Source organism: Drosophila yakuba, chromosome 2R, assembly GCF_016746365.2.
Source record: "Drosophila yakuba strain Tai18E2 chromosome 2R, Prin_Dyak_Tai18E2_2.1, whole genome shotgun sequence".
Classification (NCBI taxonomy): Eukaryota; Metazoa; Arthropoda; class Insecta; order Diptera; family Drosophilidae; genus Drosophila; species Drosophila yakuba.
The window spans coordinates 6,293,202-6,310,996 of record NC_052528.2 but is presented as its reverse complement, the minus strand read 5'-3'; the positions used below and the strand labels follow the sequence as shown (position 1 = coordinate 6,310,996).

At 38.2% G+C, this 17,795-nt stretch overlaps 1 protein-coding gene across 4 annotated transcripts; it reads right to left on the bottom strand.

Moving 5' to 3' along the window:
- Positions 1–678: 678 nt before the first annotated feature.
- Positions 679–17,593, bottom strand: LOC6529472 (leucine-rich repeat and calponin homology domain-containing protein). 4 transcript variants are annotated; one of them, XM_002090438.4, is made up of 8 exons: positions 16,938–17,593; positions 7,555–8,072; positions 6,908–7,485; positions 6,226–6,835; positions 6,030–6,167; positions 5,889–5,966; positions 4,150–5,112; positions 679–1,552 (listed from the first exon to the last, which is right to left on the bottom strand). In XM_002090438.4, exons 1-8 carry the CDS (start codon positions 17,254–17,256, stop codon positions 1,361–1,363), a joined length of 3,396 nt encoding a protein of 1,131 aa, XP_002090474.1. In that variant the 5' UTR covers positions 17,257–17,593; the 3' UTR covers positions 679–1,360. The 4 variants fall into 4 exon arrangements, with proteins under 4 accessions (XP_002090474.1, XP_015052368.1, XP_039229075.1 ...); XM_015196882.3 differs by lacking the exon at positions 4,150–5,112 and having other exon boundaries at positions 16,938–17,589; XM_039373141.2 differs by lacking the exon at positions 679–1,552 and having other exon boundaries at positions 1,990–5,112.
- Positions 17,594–17,795: the final 202 nt, after the last annotated feature.

Genomic DNA, 17,795 nt, shown 5'->3' with positions numbered 1-17,795 from the left:
CGCGTGTTGTTTTGTCCTGGAAAAAATTAGGCATTCCGTGCGAAATGTAGATACGAGATAATCATTTTAATAAATTTCACAGTGATAAATGACTCAGAGCCACTCGATTCCCAAACTGTCTCTTGCCCAGGTCTCTTTATTTGTCCTGTGTCCTTGTTTCATGCCGTAGGCGTAAATTAGTAATAGGTGCTGCTTAGGTTACGTCCTGACTAATTGATGAGACACAAATAGCTGAAAGTTTCAGATGTTTTTGCTACTAGCACAAAAGTGATAAACTATTCACTAACCATTACTAAATAATTCCAAAATAAAATTCTTTCATACAAAAGATGTATTATTATTAAAAAACTACTTTAGAAAGATAGATATTGTTCTACAGTCAACTTTCCAAACATTTCAGTTACCGAAATGACTGCCATTGGAGCAGCTGCTAAACAGAACTGGCGGATGTGTCGAGTGTTTTTAATTTTCGCTTGAGCAGTTTTGATTCCGCTTACACCTCCCACCCCCCAAAAAGTCAATGGTTTGTTTGGCGCATTATGCAAATTTTGAAACTACAAAAGAAAACTTTCAGGATTTTTACGCCATTTTTTGTTGCGCCACAGCTGTTGGCATTTTCTGCCAATTTTCGTCGAGCAGGCAAACAAAATATTTCCCCCGATAAAAAGAAAATAGTTCTTACGTATGACAGTTTTCCTTTGCTTTTATTTGATATATATATAGTATTTGTATAATCCAAGACTTAGGTGTCTAGTACAATTCGATTCGTAGAAATGATGCAGCGCCGGTAGAAAATGTGTACCACAGTTAATCGTAGATCTACATCTAAGCTACATAATAAATATGCCATAATAATAATTTGATAAATATCTAAATATTTGGATGTTCATACATATGTGATTCATACTTAAAACAGTATTCAATATGCAACTAATCGCTAGTCGTAATTTTGGCCCGATATTTCGCTCGTATGGGTGTGATAGGAAAATTGTAACAAAAAAACATGACGACGATTGTAGCACATGTATTATTAAATCTAAACAATTGCACAAAACAAAAACTCGCATAAATAATTTGTGACTTGTGTGATCTGATTCGATATATGTTGGATTGCTTTGTGCTCTTTGTATTTTGGTTTCTTTAAGTGTTCCTTGTAAGTGTTGTTGTGTATCTACATAAATGAACTACGAACCTAGAAAAATGAGTGAGATATATGTGTCAACAAATTATACATTTGGCATGTATTTTATGTAAGTTCGTATATGGCGGCCATTAGGAAACCCATTTCGCTAACTCATCCAGATATGAGCGGAATATCCTAGAGTACCGATTCAACATCCATGTCCTGCTTCCACCGATCCTAAGCCAATGGCGTTGGCGACAGTGTGGTACGTGTCGTTCTGGTGGGCGACTTCGTGGGCGTGGCGGCTCCACTGCTGTTGCCACTGCCGCAGCCACCATTTCCATGAAGTCGGAAAAGCTCACCCACCGTAATGGCCACTTGGACGGCACCTTTTCCCTCCAGCACGTCAGCAGCGCAGCAAATTAGATTCTACAAAAATAAGATTTACACAAATACATTAAGTATTAAGAAAAAATTTGGGAATCCTGCTTTGTTGTACTCCTCCAGTCGTTTAATAAAGAAAAGTGTTATTATTTTATTCCTATTACGGAAGTCAGATATGTATATCAATGCAATCTATGAAATTATTTAAGTATCTCTGATTTAACGCTTTTACTATACTTAAATATATAAATATTGATTCCTGATTTACTGATTCTTGTTAAAGAATATAAGTTTGTGGTAAACTCAACAGTATTTTAAAATGTTTAAATTAAATTCGGTAAATTTATAAATGATTGCAAAAATTGCTTTTATTTATTAAACTTCACAGTTTGGAAGCAACTGGATCAGGTATCAGTGAAATAATAATCTGCACCGATGGTTCGAGTCTTAGCTAAGACACAATTACTGTAAAACTGTAAACGTTTTGTGTTTGGTATATTTGTCGTATATTTTGCTCTTTCACTTGTATATATAGCGCTTATTTGACATTTTGTGCTTAAATTTAAATGCAACGGGTTTCATTTTCATTGGTTTGGAAGTATATGCGTATGGAATATTCCACTGACAAATGTTGAAAAAAAGTTTTGGCTTTAATTCTTATTTTGGAGATTTCTTATATATTCTTTAGTATATGCATGTTAAATACGTGTTGTTCTTCATAAAAATGTATGACTGATTACAGCTGCCTCAATGCTTTGTCTTCCCTTTAATAATTTTGTTAGACAAAATATATATTTCTGATTTTAGACGCTAGATAAATATATATTTTTATCTTTTACTTCTGAGTGTTGGAGATAGTGTTTCTTTTAGAAATTTGATTAGATTTCATTTTTCATCGTTTAAGTACATTAGTTTGCCTAAATTAATAAACTATTAATAATGTTAGGAATGTTTTAAGCACATTTTGAAATTAGGTTGTGTGAACTGGGTTGCAAATTAAATAGATACAGAAATGCGTCGTTTTCAAAATTATTGCTTTTAGAAGGATAGATTATAATAGATCATTTGGGCAGACTAGACTGTCGCCGCTCTTCATTCAAAGGCACTGTTTTGTGATTATTATTTATATTTACGTGGTCGTTCCATAAAAGTGTGCGCTTTTGAATTGATTCACAATAGAAAGTTACGTTTGGGTGTGCACTTTTTAAATATTCACATATTTTGTTATTTTGACACAATTAATTTGTACATAAAAAGTACTTGCACGATGGAATAATTTTGAATGCTTTTCTAGCTCTATTATGTATTAAAAAATCATTTAAACACAACACGACTCACTTAATGCTGTGTACTTGACAAAATAGACTTCTCTCTAATTTCTCTCTGGTCAAACGAATCCTTTGAAACGGGTAAATTGTTGGGCTATAGATTTATTTCTTCATATATAACTGCTACAACTATTTTGAGTGTCCCTGCTTCAAGTAAAACCTCACAGCTTCACCTTCCTCCAGTAGTTCCCTTTTACACTTACTACAAGAGTTTTCGCTGTCCATCAATCTGTAACAAGTGTGTTTCCTGTTCTTTTATCGTAACTTTCTACCTAGTACATGTGTTTGTTATTGTATCGTTCCTATTTCTACAATAATTCATGTTCTATATGAATGGAACTTAAATCGATTTAGTTTCGTTGTAACTTAAGTCAATCACTTTAAACGGTTTGCAAAATTTAGTGAAATGAAGCGCATTGTTAATGTTTTTTCAGTTCAGCACGACTTGAGACGTGGTTAAGCAAATGTACGTTTGGAATTTCTTTCTTTAATTCTAAATCCAATTTAGAGTTCAATAGCTTGTACATGAACTAGGAATATGCGGTTACTCGGGGGGTACTTATAAAACGGCTCTATTTTAATTATTTTCTGCGGGTATGCACAATCGAAGTTGTTGAAAGATAGCTTTGCTTATAGTCGAGTTATATGTAGGTAATATAAAAATAAATATGTATTTATAAAACGCTAAATAAAGTTACATATTAATAATATAAATATTATACAAATATTTAGTCCGGAGGTCTTTATAAAATCTGTTAAATTTAGAACAGTCTCTATTAGTTATCATAACGTATTTGTGGATGTTAGTTATATTCAGATGAATAATATAAATAGTTTTAAATAATAAAATTAATTTATAAAAACCATGATAATTCTAGAAAGATATTTTAAAAGGAACTTTAGGTTGAAACGCAAATAGAGCATTCGTAATTTATGGAACTTACATTTGAACTAATCAATGAGAATATATTTTATATATGATTGCGCACACCCTTAAATAATTATATAGAAATAGGAGCCAAATATTGATTTGAAGTCTTTACGTTTCCTCTCATTAAATGCCTCAAAGTTTTCTGCTTGTCTTTTTGGGGAATTTCAATTTCTTAGGTTAAAAACTTGATATAGACTTTTTCATAAATATGGGACGTAATCCTAAGCAGTAAACAAAAGCAGCCTCAAGAATTCACTACCCAATGAAAAAGCGCAAAAGCAGCTTTAACTCTATTGTTTTTAGATCTTAACTCTACTGGCAAACCAAGGCGTTATTGAAATGAAGCTGTACTATATAGACTAGCCAGGCAGCGGGAAAAATACCAGCCAAAGGAAGGTGGCGATGAAAACGCATGACAGGATCACTGTCAATGTGTGGGAGTCATGCTTTAATATTGAAGATCCAGCTTCGTTGGTTTTTGCTTTTATTTTCTGCTCAAGCTCAAGTCCCTTGGTTTTCTCCTTCGGTAAGTAGATGCTGAAGACCTCTAGCTTTTGTTTTCCGCTCTTTTGCTGCTCGAAGAACTCGATCCGCTTGCTGATGGCTTCCTTGGTTGCGTTTCCCAGTGCGGCTGCATCCTTCGAGTCCTCTAATTTTTGCTGGTGCGGTTCCTCTTGTTTTTCGTCTATTATTTGATAATGACCCGCCGGTCCTGCAGCGGCCACATCATGCTCATTCTCCACAATCGTGTGCAACATTCTATTGTTATTATTGCCCTGGAAGTTATGCTGACCATGGGCACTGAGCAGATTGTGTTTTATTTTTTCATATGTTTTTTGCTTGGCCTTCAGCAGCATTTGACCCACTGTCGCTAGTTGCTGCTGGCGTTTGCCCATATCATCATCATGATCCTCAACCCCATCATCATTTTCAGCCCTTGGCTGGCCATTCTCATACAATACATGGTCTAGCTGCTGCTGTTGCTGCTGCAACTGCAACATCTGTTCTTGCTGTTGGCTGCAGGTAGTTGGCTCACTGAGTTGCTCTTGCTCGAAGTGTTGCTGCTCCAGCTGAAGATGATGATGAAGCTGCTTATGATACGGATTTTCATCCATGGCAATCAGAGCGGACACTGTGCGCAGTAGGGCCAATGCATTGGGAACTCTATAAACATGGTTGCTGTTGCTGTTGCAATCGTCGCTGCATTGCATGTGGCTGCTGTCATTGCTGCTGCTGCCATCATCTTGGACATAAACATCAGCATCATAGTCATCGTCAGCACGTGGCAATTGTGGTTGTTGCGGTTCAATTTGTGGCACAACATCTTCACAGGAGCAAATCAACTCCTGCAACCAACACCAATAACAGATGCATCAGTTTCTTGTTTGTATACTGGGGTAATTTATGTGGGTGTATGTGTTTGTGTTGTGTGTCTTTGTGTGTGTGTTGGGGATCAAATACACTTAAATGTAAACTAAAATTGTCTAGGCCAAAAAGCGAATCGAAAGCACTCAGGATAATAAAGCATTCAACCAACGCCACCTTGAACCTTTAAGCTAAACATTAACTAGAACTACAGAACAAACAAATTCAGAGTACAGTGCATCTTGAGTCAATTAAAACAGAATTTTTATTACTTCCAGTCATTTTTAAGCCACTTACTTCAATAAATAGTCAATAACAAGCCGAAGTTTGTTTATATACCCCCGCAGTAAAGATATTATTAGAAAATTAAGTGATGCATAAAAAAAGAGCATCTAAAACAACTTTCTATTATTTTTAATTAATTTTTTTCCTATGACAAATTAAGATTTTATTTGTTTACTGTCAGAATCTATTTTATACTGAATAAGGAAATTTTCTCATCAAAACCATCGATGTTACAGTTATTTTCATTTATTTGTATGGTAGTTACATATATGATATGCAATAGAAATACAACTCTAAAACTAAAATACTAATTTGCGTAGAAACTAACGCACGGACTTCTGATTCAAATAAATTTTCTTTTTGAAAGGGTATACAAGAATTTGTTAATAATAATTCATCTTCATATATTTCAAAGAGTCTCGTTTCAAAATGCACTATACTTCTATAATAAGAAAATCATTTTTCTACACACCTCATCTACGCCAATGCGTCGACACGCCTCCAGAAAGTTATCCACATTCCGCCGGCACCTGGCCATCGTCAACTTATTCTGAAAGGCAGAAAACAAGAATAAAATAAAATGCAAAATTGAAGAAAATTCCAAAACACTTACGACACCGGGAGATGGCACATGAATGCTGGCCACTGATCGCGGACGCACATAATTGGCCAAATGACACAGAATAACACCATCCGTCAAAGCAGAGGCTATATCCACAGGCAACGTCATCTTCAGACGCGTTTCAATTATCTATATAAGCAATGTGTTAACTATAGTCATAATTTTTAAGAATTCCCTTCACACTTACAGTTCTTAACTGCGACATCAATTCGGTTTCTTCCCTTTGGCGATCAAACTCCCGGCGCATGGTGAAGCTAAGCTTCTCCGCGGGGATGTCATGGTTCCAGGTAACCGAGCGATGTGTCTTTACTGTGCCCAGTTTTGTGGTGGAGCTGACTGGTGATTTGATGGTGGTGCTACTGGCGATTCCCACTGGGGGCACCCCTCCACCATTGGACGTATTAAATTTGCTTGTGCCATTCTTCATGGGACTCTGTGGCTTTACGTAGCCCAAACAATCCGATGAGTTTGCGGAGGGAATGCCGGTTGTGGATGCTGGCTTTATTTCTGTAATTCGAGAGGGAATCACCTTCTGGATGGGTTTCTTTGGTATAACAACATCATCGACTCCATTTCCGTTCGCGCTTCCATTTCCATTCCCATTGTGACCAATTTGGTTGCTATTTTGTTTCATGATAGACTTTGGCAATGTGTTCGAGGAAGATCCGTTTGAAATGCCCGTCGGTGAGGGAGAAAGATCTTCGTCGTCATTGGGACTGTGGTTGGCATTCGGATGCTTTTGCTTATAGACGCTGTTCTCCTGGTTCCGCTGCTGCTTCAGGGCCTCCTTGTACTCCCTTTTTTCAAAATGAAATGCATAAATTTAAAAAAAAGCAATAAATTTATGAGAAAAATACTAGTTTACTCACTTGTAGGTCTGAATATTGCCCAGGCCTTTTCCGGATTTTCCATTAGCGTGGTGAACAGTTCGCTCCTGGTGGTCCAGCATTATGTCGTCGTCCTGATCTGGCGACGAGCCATTACTGGAGCTATTTGAGTGTGCATAGCTCAACTTGCAGGGCGAAGCTGTGGGACTCAGAGTGAGACTTTCATCCACAATGGTACTAGTGCTGGAGGTTAGGGATGCGTCCATTAGATCTGCTTGCGAATGAACCGCACTTGGCAGCGACCTGGGCAAAGTTGCAGCTGCCGAATTGGAAACGCAGTGCAGCGGTGAATCCGTTTTCGATTTAGCAGGAGCATCGTGCGACCAGCGCTTGTCCAAACCATCGCTTGTGTTATATCCCGAGTCGACTTGATGTCTCCGCTGGTTATTAGTGCTGCCAGTGGTGCTAGCTTCTAGGACATTACCGCTGGAATTATGCCGTGGAGCTCTTCGCAATGTAGTGTATCCATCATAGTTTCCACCTGAGCGCGATCCCTTCTCGTCCTTGGTGGCCTGCGTTTCCAAAAACTTAAACACGTGCACCAGGCCTCGCATGCATAGCTACAAGGTATTAAGGAAGGGTAATTTAATATATGGTATTCTTGTTAAATATTCATGATATAAACTTACACTAGCTGGAGGCGAGGTCAGAGGATTGTTTTCTAGCTGGAGCTCTACCAAAGTGCTCATGTGACGAATCTCGAGAGGCAGGCTAGCGATCTTGTTGTTGCTCACGTCCAGTGAAATCAAACTCAAACAGGTAAGCTCCCTGGGCAGATACAGCAAGTGATTGCTCCTCAACGACAGCGAACGCAGAGATCTAAGCTCCCCCAGACGAGCGGGTAGATTGGCCAACTGATTATACGAAGCATCCAGATCGGTCAGCGTCTGATCCAATCGACCCAGTTCATCTGGTAACGAAGACAATCGATTGTTGGAAACCAGCAGAACCTGAAGAGGCAGGAAACATATCTCCCGGGGCAGCGAGGACAACTGATTGCTGCGCAAGTCCAAATAGGTGAGCGATGAAAGCTGTTTCACCGATTCCGGAATGCTGCGAATCGTATTGTGATACAGTAGCAGGGTCTCTAGGAAGGCAAACGTAGTCACTTCCTCGGGCAGCTCGGCGAATCTATTCCGGGAAAGATCTGTAAATGGAAGCAGAGGGCATACATACACTAATTTGGTTCAAGTTGTTGGATGTTAAGTGAACCCGAACCCTTATTCCATTTGACACGCACTTCCATTTGCACTCCACGCCACAGTGGAGCGCCTGACCTCAATCTGCCGGCAATTTGGTTTGCCTCATTCCAGCCAACAGGAAGAGTAATGCAAGTAAGACCGCATTGCTCGACTTTTGAATGCCCTCTGGTCTTTTCGTGTTATTTATATGATTTTATAGAATTACATCAAATAATAACTACATAATAACTAGCATCGCAACGATTTACCCAACATGTTATGCCAAATTTGATATTGCTGTCTTTGGGGAGAGTCGAAGACTTAGAAATCCCAGCATACCCTTTGTAATACCGGAGAGAATTCCCAAAAGTGGGCAAGTGCGTTTGGAGTGGGCAATTAATTTACTAAATGAATTCGCATGCAAAATGAGCGCAAACAGCACGAAAACTGCGGCTTTGTGGGGGAGTGGTTATGAATAAATCAACAAAAAAGAAGGAAAACATAAAAAATACCGTGGCACACTGACAGGACACGTTGGCACACTGTTTTAATTTTGTATTAAATATTTATTTTACAGAACTATTTTTTCTGTTTATTATGAGGTTCGTAGCATTAGTAAAATATAAATTGGAAGCTATTAATTTAGAAGACAATGCGATCCAATCGTTTTTTCTGTGTAGCAAATCAAAGCAAACGTAATCAACGTTAAATCGCGTAATGAAACGAAATGAAAAATTGGGCAGATCGAGATAAGCGTTTACAGAAAAGTATTATTAATTGAAAGCTCTTTGCACTTGCAAAATGACTAAGATTATCCAAAAGTATAATGCTTGCTATAATGCTATAATGAGTATGCTTTTTTTAATTCCGTTTCTACTTATTGTAAGAAAAGAAACATTAACATTATAGAGATAATTAAAATATGTATTAACCAATGCAAATACAAATATATTTATATAATATATATATGTGTGTATATTAATATACTCATATAATATTATAGGTATAACTGTTTCTCTATTGGAATATGATGATAATGTGCATGCTAGTGGATACCGTTGAACCCAACCAAATGAAGGAGTGAAGTTTGGAACGGGGGTTCCATATTATCCAATATGCAACAGCCTGTTTAGAAGTTACTTCCAAGAATAGTCAGTTCGATAGGAAAATGAGATCAAACAAAGAAATGATTTTCAGTCAGCGGATGTATTGGACTTGGATCTCTGCCTTTCATTTAGAGCCAGATGAACAACAAATTTTTTGATTTTACTATTAATTACAATACTGCGTATACCTACAATATTTAAATGGTAGAAATCCAGTATGTTTAAATTTAAATAAGGTGTCTGCTGCTCTTCGCCTTTTTCAAGTAGTTAGAGTGCTTGGCAAACAGTGCGTAAGTTGGTGAATTTTAATAGCCATATCGTAAAAATTAACGACCCGCGGACCAGTCTGGTACTGCCCCCCACCTTCATTTAGGCGCATTTTACGCAACTTGCCAAAAACACAGTGAAAACCAGAAATGAGCAATTGATGGGGCAACTAAAACTGGCTGGCCTGGGTAAGTGACTGATTGACTGACTAACTGACTGAATAACTGACTGCGGACTGGCGACAGCTGCGAACTGATTTACGCACTGGGGAGTCGCTGAGACTAGACTTTGTAGACTATGCACATATATCTTCCTTCGAACAAAGCTGTTGAATGAATGGGAACTTGACTTCGGTAGCTTCTAGACAGTAACCTGCCACATGGAGAGCTCCTACTTCTGTTGCATACAATATGAGCTCACAGTGATGCAACGCTAAAAAGCTGCAGCAGTTCTACACTAACAGAAAAGGTAAACATGTGTGTCTTATGAAAGACTTATTTTACAAACAAAAAATTATAAATGATTCTGACTAAAAAAGCAACGTATACTAACAGTAATAAACTACAAACTATATATCTTAGCATTTCTATAAAGATTGCAACATTTTTCACGAGTGCATAATCCTTTTTTTGTTGCATCCTGTTGAGTTGAATAAACCTTTGCCGGCCAATGACGTCGGGATGAGATGGCTTCGGTTGAAAAGTTGTTCGAGGATGCGGAAATTGGATTTCCCTGATGCGGAGGTATCAATTTAGGACAAAATGGGACCAGAAGCGACTTTGTACTTTGAACCTGCAGACCCGTGACGAAGATATTTTTTATCTCTACCGACACCTGCTCGATTCTGCTTTCACTGGCAGTTTTCCAAGAGTTTCCACTCTATTTCCCCGCTCATTCCCCCTTTTGTTGACCCCCAGCTGGCTTTTGGCCAACTTCAACGCAATGCGACAGGCGAAAATGTGTTTTTTACGTCTCGCAAAATAAATCAAATTGTTTGACACGCCGAAAAAAATGCAAAGTGCCATCATTGTTTTGTTTGCGTCTCATAATATTCGCGTTACTTTATAATTTCCATTTTTATCCGACCGCCTGAGGCCCACCATAATGCCATAAATACTGCAGAAATTGTCCTCGAACCAGGCAGGCATTTTATCCAGCCGAAAACTGGGTGCGCCTTGGGATTTGGAACAAGCATGGATTCAAGCAACTCCCAAAGTCAACTTTGCCAACGAGCACGCACAGCCGTGGAACAATTTGAAGTTAGTGGAGCAGGGAACGTCTCGGTTATGACGCTCCTTGGAGGTAATAGATATTCAAACAATTGCATTTACATAAATTCCTCTAGAAAACTAAATAGCGCGTGGAATTTAAAAGTAATGTCAATTTAGACATTTCTTATTTTGGACCACACGTAAAATTAGGCATTTTTGTAAATAAATATCTAAAAAAAACATTTGCAACATATATATTATTGCAATATATTTACAGTTTTACGATTGACTAGATTATGCCATAAATAGATAGATATGAAGATAACGTTGCTATCTGTTTGATAAAAGCAATAGTATGATAGCCTTTATTAAAATATTTCAGAAAACTATCAATATCATCCTTAACAGTTTATATCCGCACATACCCTGCTAGTGAATAGGTGCAAACCACAAAAAAAAATCATGTGGCAGACATTGAGTGGCATTTCCATTTTATTGGGAGTGGGCCCAAACCGGAAGAAGCAAAAAATTAAATTGATGGCGCTCCAACGGTATTGGCAAATGGAGCTTTATATCGTTTCCCTCAGCTGTTGCCTTCTGCGTAACTTACTGGTGTAGCCATGTGGGCGGATTCTCCACCAGCACATAATGGAGCTGGAGCTCGTTGCCCATGCCGTCGCTACTTTATTTGGCTCGCGGGGTATTTTATTTCGACTTTGCCGAATATGAATGTGGATGTGGAAGCCTCCACATGTCTGTACATTGATATTGACTGACCATTAGGAAAACGAAGGGGCACAAACGGGAACAGTGGATTCTATTGATGGATTTATTGAAATTAATTTGTCTGAGTGTTATTGCTAAATTGGTGTGCCTTAAGTGGGGCGATGAAAATATGAATCATTATGCATAGGGCAGGAAAAAATTAATGGTAATTTTTAGAAGGCAAATGCTGTAGGGAGCCAACTATACATATGTATATACTTACATGAATGGGAAACACACATAAATGCTGATAAGCCACCAAACCATTATTGGCATTCCTTAAACTATTTTTTATCGCATAACATTTTCCCAGAATGGAAATATGCTCAATTCTTCCAGACTTAAAACCCCTAACGAGCCACTTAGCAATAAAGTTTTGTTTATTTACATTACACTCTCTGGAACTGTATTTTAACCACTTGAGAAGCACTCTCATATATAGGGCAATGTCCCAACTAAATGCGCACATCAAACTAATCAAAATAAATAATATGGAAAATCGCGTTTGGGCCTTGCTCCGTCGATTGATTACTATTTGATATTGAAAGCTGGAAGCACTCAAAACACAGATACACACATACTATGTATATAAATAAATACATACCGATTTTAATTCCCAAGACAAGCACACACGCCCACTTCCCTAGAAGTCTGTTCCACTTTGTTTACTGAAGACTCTGTAATTTCGCGTAGCATTTCTTCTTCATCTCCAGCCTGTTTTCCATGCTCATTTAATCACAGAGCAAACAGTGGAAATCTGTGTTGGCCAAGTGTAAACATCCAGGAAAACAAAAATTTAACAAATATTTGGAAGCAGCTATGTATGTTTTCGTTGTTTTTTTCTTGGTGCTGCTGATTAATGTTTTTTTTCCAAATTCAAACAGCTGTGTTTTCCTCAGTCACTCATATTTCCAATGCAAAAACAAACAAATGAACAAAAGGTTTTCCTTACAGTAGTACCTCATCCGTAAAACACTTCTTGAAGCTCAGATATGATAGTTTTTAGGCAAAATTTAACCACTCAATATGTATGTAGATAAGGTTGGACTAAGCACAGGATTTTTGCGTGATTTCTTATAAAGTATTAACAATATGTGAGCTAAAATTTCATTGCAGTGTGTGCCCACTGTAATGAGTTCTTGTAATCAGATCTATCTTTTTGTTCTCTTAGATTCTCTTTTATGAGCGCGTGCTGTGCACAGCAATTAAGAAACTAGAAACAAGTGCCTGTCGCCTGTTAAATAATGCTTACATTTATAAATGAATGGAAATGACTCAATGCATAATACGCGTTTATCTGTGTCAAGTTTGTACTGCCCTCAATTTGCCAAGATATGTTCGTATATATAAATATATACATATATGTATGTACATATAGCTACATAAGTCGTTCAACTGCAGATAAGCAAGCGAGGAGACAAGCAAATTGCATTTATCGCTGAATTAATAATGTTATTTTTAACCCGCAATAAGAATGGGGTGCATTTAGAAATGGATATAGTATGTATAAGGGGTACGTGATCCATATGCAATGGCCAGAAATTGTGTGTGTACATATGTAGTTCCTGCTCATTGAATAATTTGTTTACCAAGAAGCTGAAAGCAAGGCATTATAATAGTGTGGGAAAGTCCATACCATAAATTTCCAAGTATCTAAGTCTTCTTTATTTTGGCACTATTCAACTCAATATTACAAAATATTTCTGTGGGAAGGTAGGTGGATACCGAAGGTAGTGTGTTTTGTTCAATTGTCTGTAATGTAATAGTTTAATTTTTATTTGACATATCCATTTCTTGAGTATTTATTTCACAATCGAAATTCTGGGGAAGTACTTTATCATGATACCATCGCTAAGTCCAATGATTTTTTATGTTTTTCTTTCTGCATTGTGCATGCAAGCCATGAACCGTGCAGTTTGACAGCCACTGGAGATATGCGACGTGCTGCGGCGGTCGCATTTCCTCTTTTGTCTGCTGCAGACAGAGAATAAATAGCAATAAAAGTACAAAAAACCAGACTAGCTGTCTTTTTATGCCCCATCATATTTACAATGCAAACAACAAATATACGCGTCGGATACACACGACAAAAGCATTTCCCCTCGCTCTATAAGTTTGCTGTTGTTTTGTTTGCCGGTACTTTGACTTCTCCAAACAGAAAAGATTTTTTGTTCTCGGTCACTTGGCAGACATTTCACTCAGTCTACGAAAGTATTCATGAAAAGTATTATGACTACAAGAAAATTCTCTCCAAGGGTCTACTAAAAGGGTTTTTAAAAAATGTAATATTTAATTTTTATTAAAACTCTTACATTCAGACAAATTAAAATTGGTAATACATATATGTATAATTTATAAAGTAATCTTTAAATTCTTGAATTGTGGCTATAAAAAGTCTGATTGGGAACTGTTCGCCAGCTGCTGAAGAAAAGGAAACATTAGGACATTATTCTAAGGTCTTTGGTTTTATTATATCACTGTGAAACCACTTAGTGACGAAGGAAACCAGCAGTTATCTTTCGACAAACTAATCCAAAATAATGAAAAAAAGGTTAATAAAGTTTGTGTTAAAAAGTAATCCAAAAACTCCCTGGCTATAAAAGATCATAGTGGACAGCACTTTCCTTAGCTGCTCGAATAAAGGAAGCAGCTGTCCACTTATGTGCTAAAGGACACCAAGAACGAGGTTTTTTGTACTAACTTCCTTGTTTATGGCTATAAAAAGTCCCAGTGAACAGCACTTTTGTCAGCTGCTGATTCCTAAGTCGGCGCCAATGTTGCGGTCTGCGCAGCTGCTGTTGCTGCTGCTGCAGCGAGTTGAAGTTGCTGCGGCATGTTGCTGCTTCTGTTGCTACCTTCTTGCATTTGCTTGCGCTTCTCTTCTCACAATTTCTGCTGAGGCCAGCTGCAATTTTGTACTCGTTTTTTGCATTTTCCTTCTCGATGCAATTACTTTAAACAATTTCCTGCTGTTGATTTTTCTCTCTACTCGATTGACTCTTTCTTGTGCCGGCCTTTGTCTAGGTTTTGTTTATGGTGCTGTTTGATTTACGTGACACGCGTGTTAATTAAACGCCCCAAAGGAATGCAATGCGAAAAAGTGTGGGTGGGTGTCCGCAACAACAAATGATTTTAGGAAATGCTGACAGGCGCCTGCCCATTCCACTTAACTTCATGCCATTTCGGGGGTTGCAAATGGCATGCGTGCAAATAAAGAAAGGAAAATGGTCGTGTATCCCCATTTTTTCTGTTTCTGTTCTTGTTTCTTTGACTTTCTTTTGCTTTAGAATCATCGATTTCTTGGAAACTCAAAACCCTTGTGGTTGCAAGCCATTAAGGCTAAGAGCCGTTGCCACCTCTTAAAGTCCACCGCCCCCACATGCAAAACCCTTCGCAGAGGGTGGCTTCATTGTTCTCGAAGAGGCAATTTGTAGAGGTTCTTTGCTAGGGTGTATTTACAAATATTTTCCCTAAAGATTTACCCTTAACGAGAGGTTCAACGTATCTCGATTTCCCCATGTTTACCATTTTCCACATGTCCATTCACACCAAATTCAGCATTTTAATTAGTAATTAGTCACGCCTTCGCAGCCAATGACTCAATTGCTGGTGAGAAAACGCATGAAACTTATGAACGAAAAACCGGAAGCTCTGTGGCTCTCCATGTGGGGAAGGGTTTTCCAAAGAAGAAGGGATCGTTTCCCCATTTCGAACAGATAGCGCGTGACCATAAGTCACGGATTGTACAGCTTAATTCAAAAGCCAAGTCACGTAGTTGGAAAACGGGGAGCGGAGCGAATTGGAAGGAAGTTAAAAATATAATTCCTAGGTTAGGAAGGGAAAAACTAAACTTTTTTTTTCAAATTCTTTTAAAATATTCGTATATTTGATCTCTCTAGTTTAAATAAATTAAACACTGTTTATATCCTAATGTTCACTTTCACTACAAGAAAATCGTTACGTTCTCTTTTAAATAACGAAGTGCAGATTTCCATGCAGTTAACTTAATTGATTAATTTGTGACGACGTTAATCATATTTAATCTTAATTGAATTAACTATAGACAAACTATACGTTTTGAAAATTTTCATTTGTTTATTTTTGTTAATTTTCAATTTTTGGATGATAAATAAAAGGCACGGGCTAAGTGGAATTTTTATTGAGTTCTTTCCGAATTCTATACCAAATTAGTTTTCAATTTATGACACAATTTATTTTTATCTCTCTGCCCAGGCAATTAATCTTCGCAGTCCAAAAATAAAAAGTTCCCTTCTATTCCAGAAATTTCCACCGAAAATACATCAAAATACAGTGCGTCCTCTGAAACATTTCTGGTTCATAATTTAACTCAGTCTTGATTATTACAAATGAATAATAACAACTATGTAGTTTGAATTTGCTTCGCGCAAGTAATTAAAACAAGAAACTAAAAGTGTAGTATATAGTATTTCATAGTTTGTTATATTTATCATATAATAATGAACATTATCTTCGATCTGTGAAAGATGGTTAAGTAAAATGATATAGATAAATTGGCATATCTTGCTTATTCAGCGATTAGAAAATGACAGCTAGCCTTATCTACGTGTCCTTTCGCCTTTCACAGCGTTTACTGTATGTGTATACAACAAACACAAGTGAAAATCGATGAGAGACATGTCCCGTTGTGAGAACATCTGTTCGAGGGTAGCAGCAGCTGTGAGAGGGGGCGGGGTCCTGGGAGAGGGTGGACTTTTGGGTGGGTATTTCCCACTTACTATTTCTCTGCTGGTGCATATTTTTTGGCCCTAACAAAAACGAAAGTTGGTTGAACTTCGACGAAATTGCCGTGCCGTCTGTAGCGAAAATAAAAATACATAAGTAAGGATAACACGAATAGTGCAAAGTGGCGGAGAGCGAAAAACGGCGGTAATTATTGTCCTTGAGCGCAGTCCAAAAAGGGAGAGAATGGGAGAGCCGAAGAGAGAAAGAGCAGCTGATGGGAGGACAGAAAAGGAGGAAAAGGATGAACCTCCGACGGCTGCTGCGAATTATTGATTTTCAAACAACAAAAGGAAAATTCGCCACTGCAACGGAGATGGAAAAACTTCGGTGGCTCACCGGCAACAGCAACACACCTCCTTTTCTTAAATGCCGCACCCTAAAGGTATACATATACGCCAAACATTTGCGATAAGCAATTTAATGAAATGATAATGATAATTTATCAGTACTTGTACTTTTTCTGACGTCAAAACAAAACTAATTTAAGAACTAGCAATGTCCTAAAGACCATTTCCAAAGTATTAAGTATTATGTATTACCAAACAACATTTCTGTTAGTATTTAGTAATAAAAATAATTTATGCAATTCTACATTATTAAATTTGATTCGTGAACTAAACACTTTAAGCCCTTGTGTCTGCGGCCATGGAACCTGCTTGTAAAACACCTTTTCCTTGTTCTCCCTTTCGAATATACACTGTACAAAAGTAGTACCCACCTGCGATGACGGTGTCGGTGAGAGAGTACTTCGTTCCAGTCCTGGGAAAGTCCTTCAGCTTGCGATTGGTCAGGATCAGTTCGCCGCTGAAGTGCGCCTCTTCCAGGATTCGTTCCAGGGAGCGCGTCAGCTGGGAGTGGCTGAGCAGGGCGGACGAGGTAGAGGAGGAGGTGTTGCCAGTGTTGCCTATTCCAGATCCAGAACCCGATCCCGCTCCAGATCCTGGAAACGAAGCCGACCCGCCGCCGATGGCGCTGCCAGCGGCGCTGCCGACGCCGACTGCGACGCTATGTAGGCGTTGGTAAACCGTTGCTGCCATTTCCCGTGTAGGCGTGGCGACACTTCTACACACTTGCACACACACACGCACGCGCTAAACTATCACACCGATAAGGAAACGTAGCAAAGTGCCGAAAGAAACCGAAACTAGAAACTAAATTCGCTCTATTGAAACACACGCATCTCGATTATTTTCCATTTAGTGTTCGTCTTCTTGGCTCATTGATAAGATTTCTCGGAATTGGCTTTTCCTTTTGCGGCTTCCTTCTTGCTTCCTCTTCTTTGCCTCCTCGCACACACGCGCACTCACACGCACAAACTCACGCAGCGTACGAGCGTCAAAACACTGCGAAAATCGAAAAACAACTGAATCGGTTTATGCGATGCTACATGGGCAGCGCTGGAAACGTCGCTGTATGTTTAAAATCAGCGTGCATTTGAGCACTATCGATAAAATACCACAATGCGCCGATGACACGAGCGCTCCATTCCTATCGCAATTTAAAATATCAGCAATGTTACTTTTTGTATGATATTACTTTGAATAAGTTATTTACTTGTCATTTCATCACGTCTAAG

Bases quoted from the DNA above. Each gene is read 5' to 3' on its own strand.
- LOC6529472 (XM_002090438.4), bottom strand. From the start codon at position 17,256: ATGGCAGCAACGGTTTACCAACGCCTACATAGCGTCGCAGTCGGCGTC. The intron at 5,967-6,029 runs GTAAGTGTTTTG...TCTGCCTTTCAG, and splicing joins ATGTGCCATCTCCCGGTGTC to AATAAGTTGACGATGGCCAG. The intron at 1,553-4,149 runs GTATTTTTCCCG...TTATTTTTGTAG, and splicing joins TCGCCACCTTCCTTTGGCTG to AATCTAATTTGCTGCGCTGC.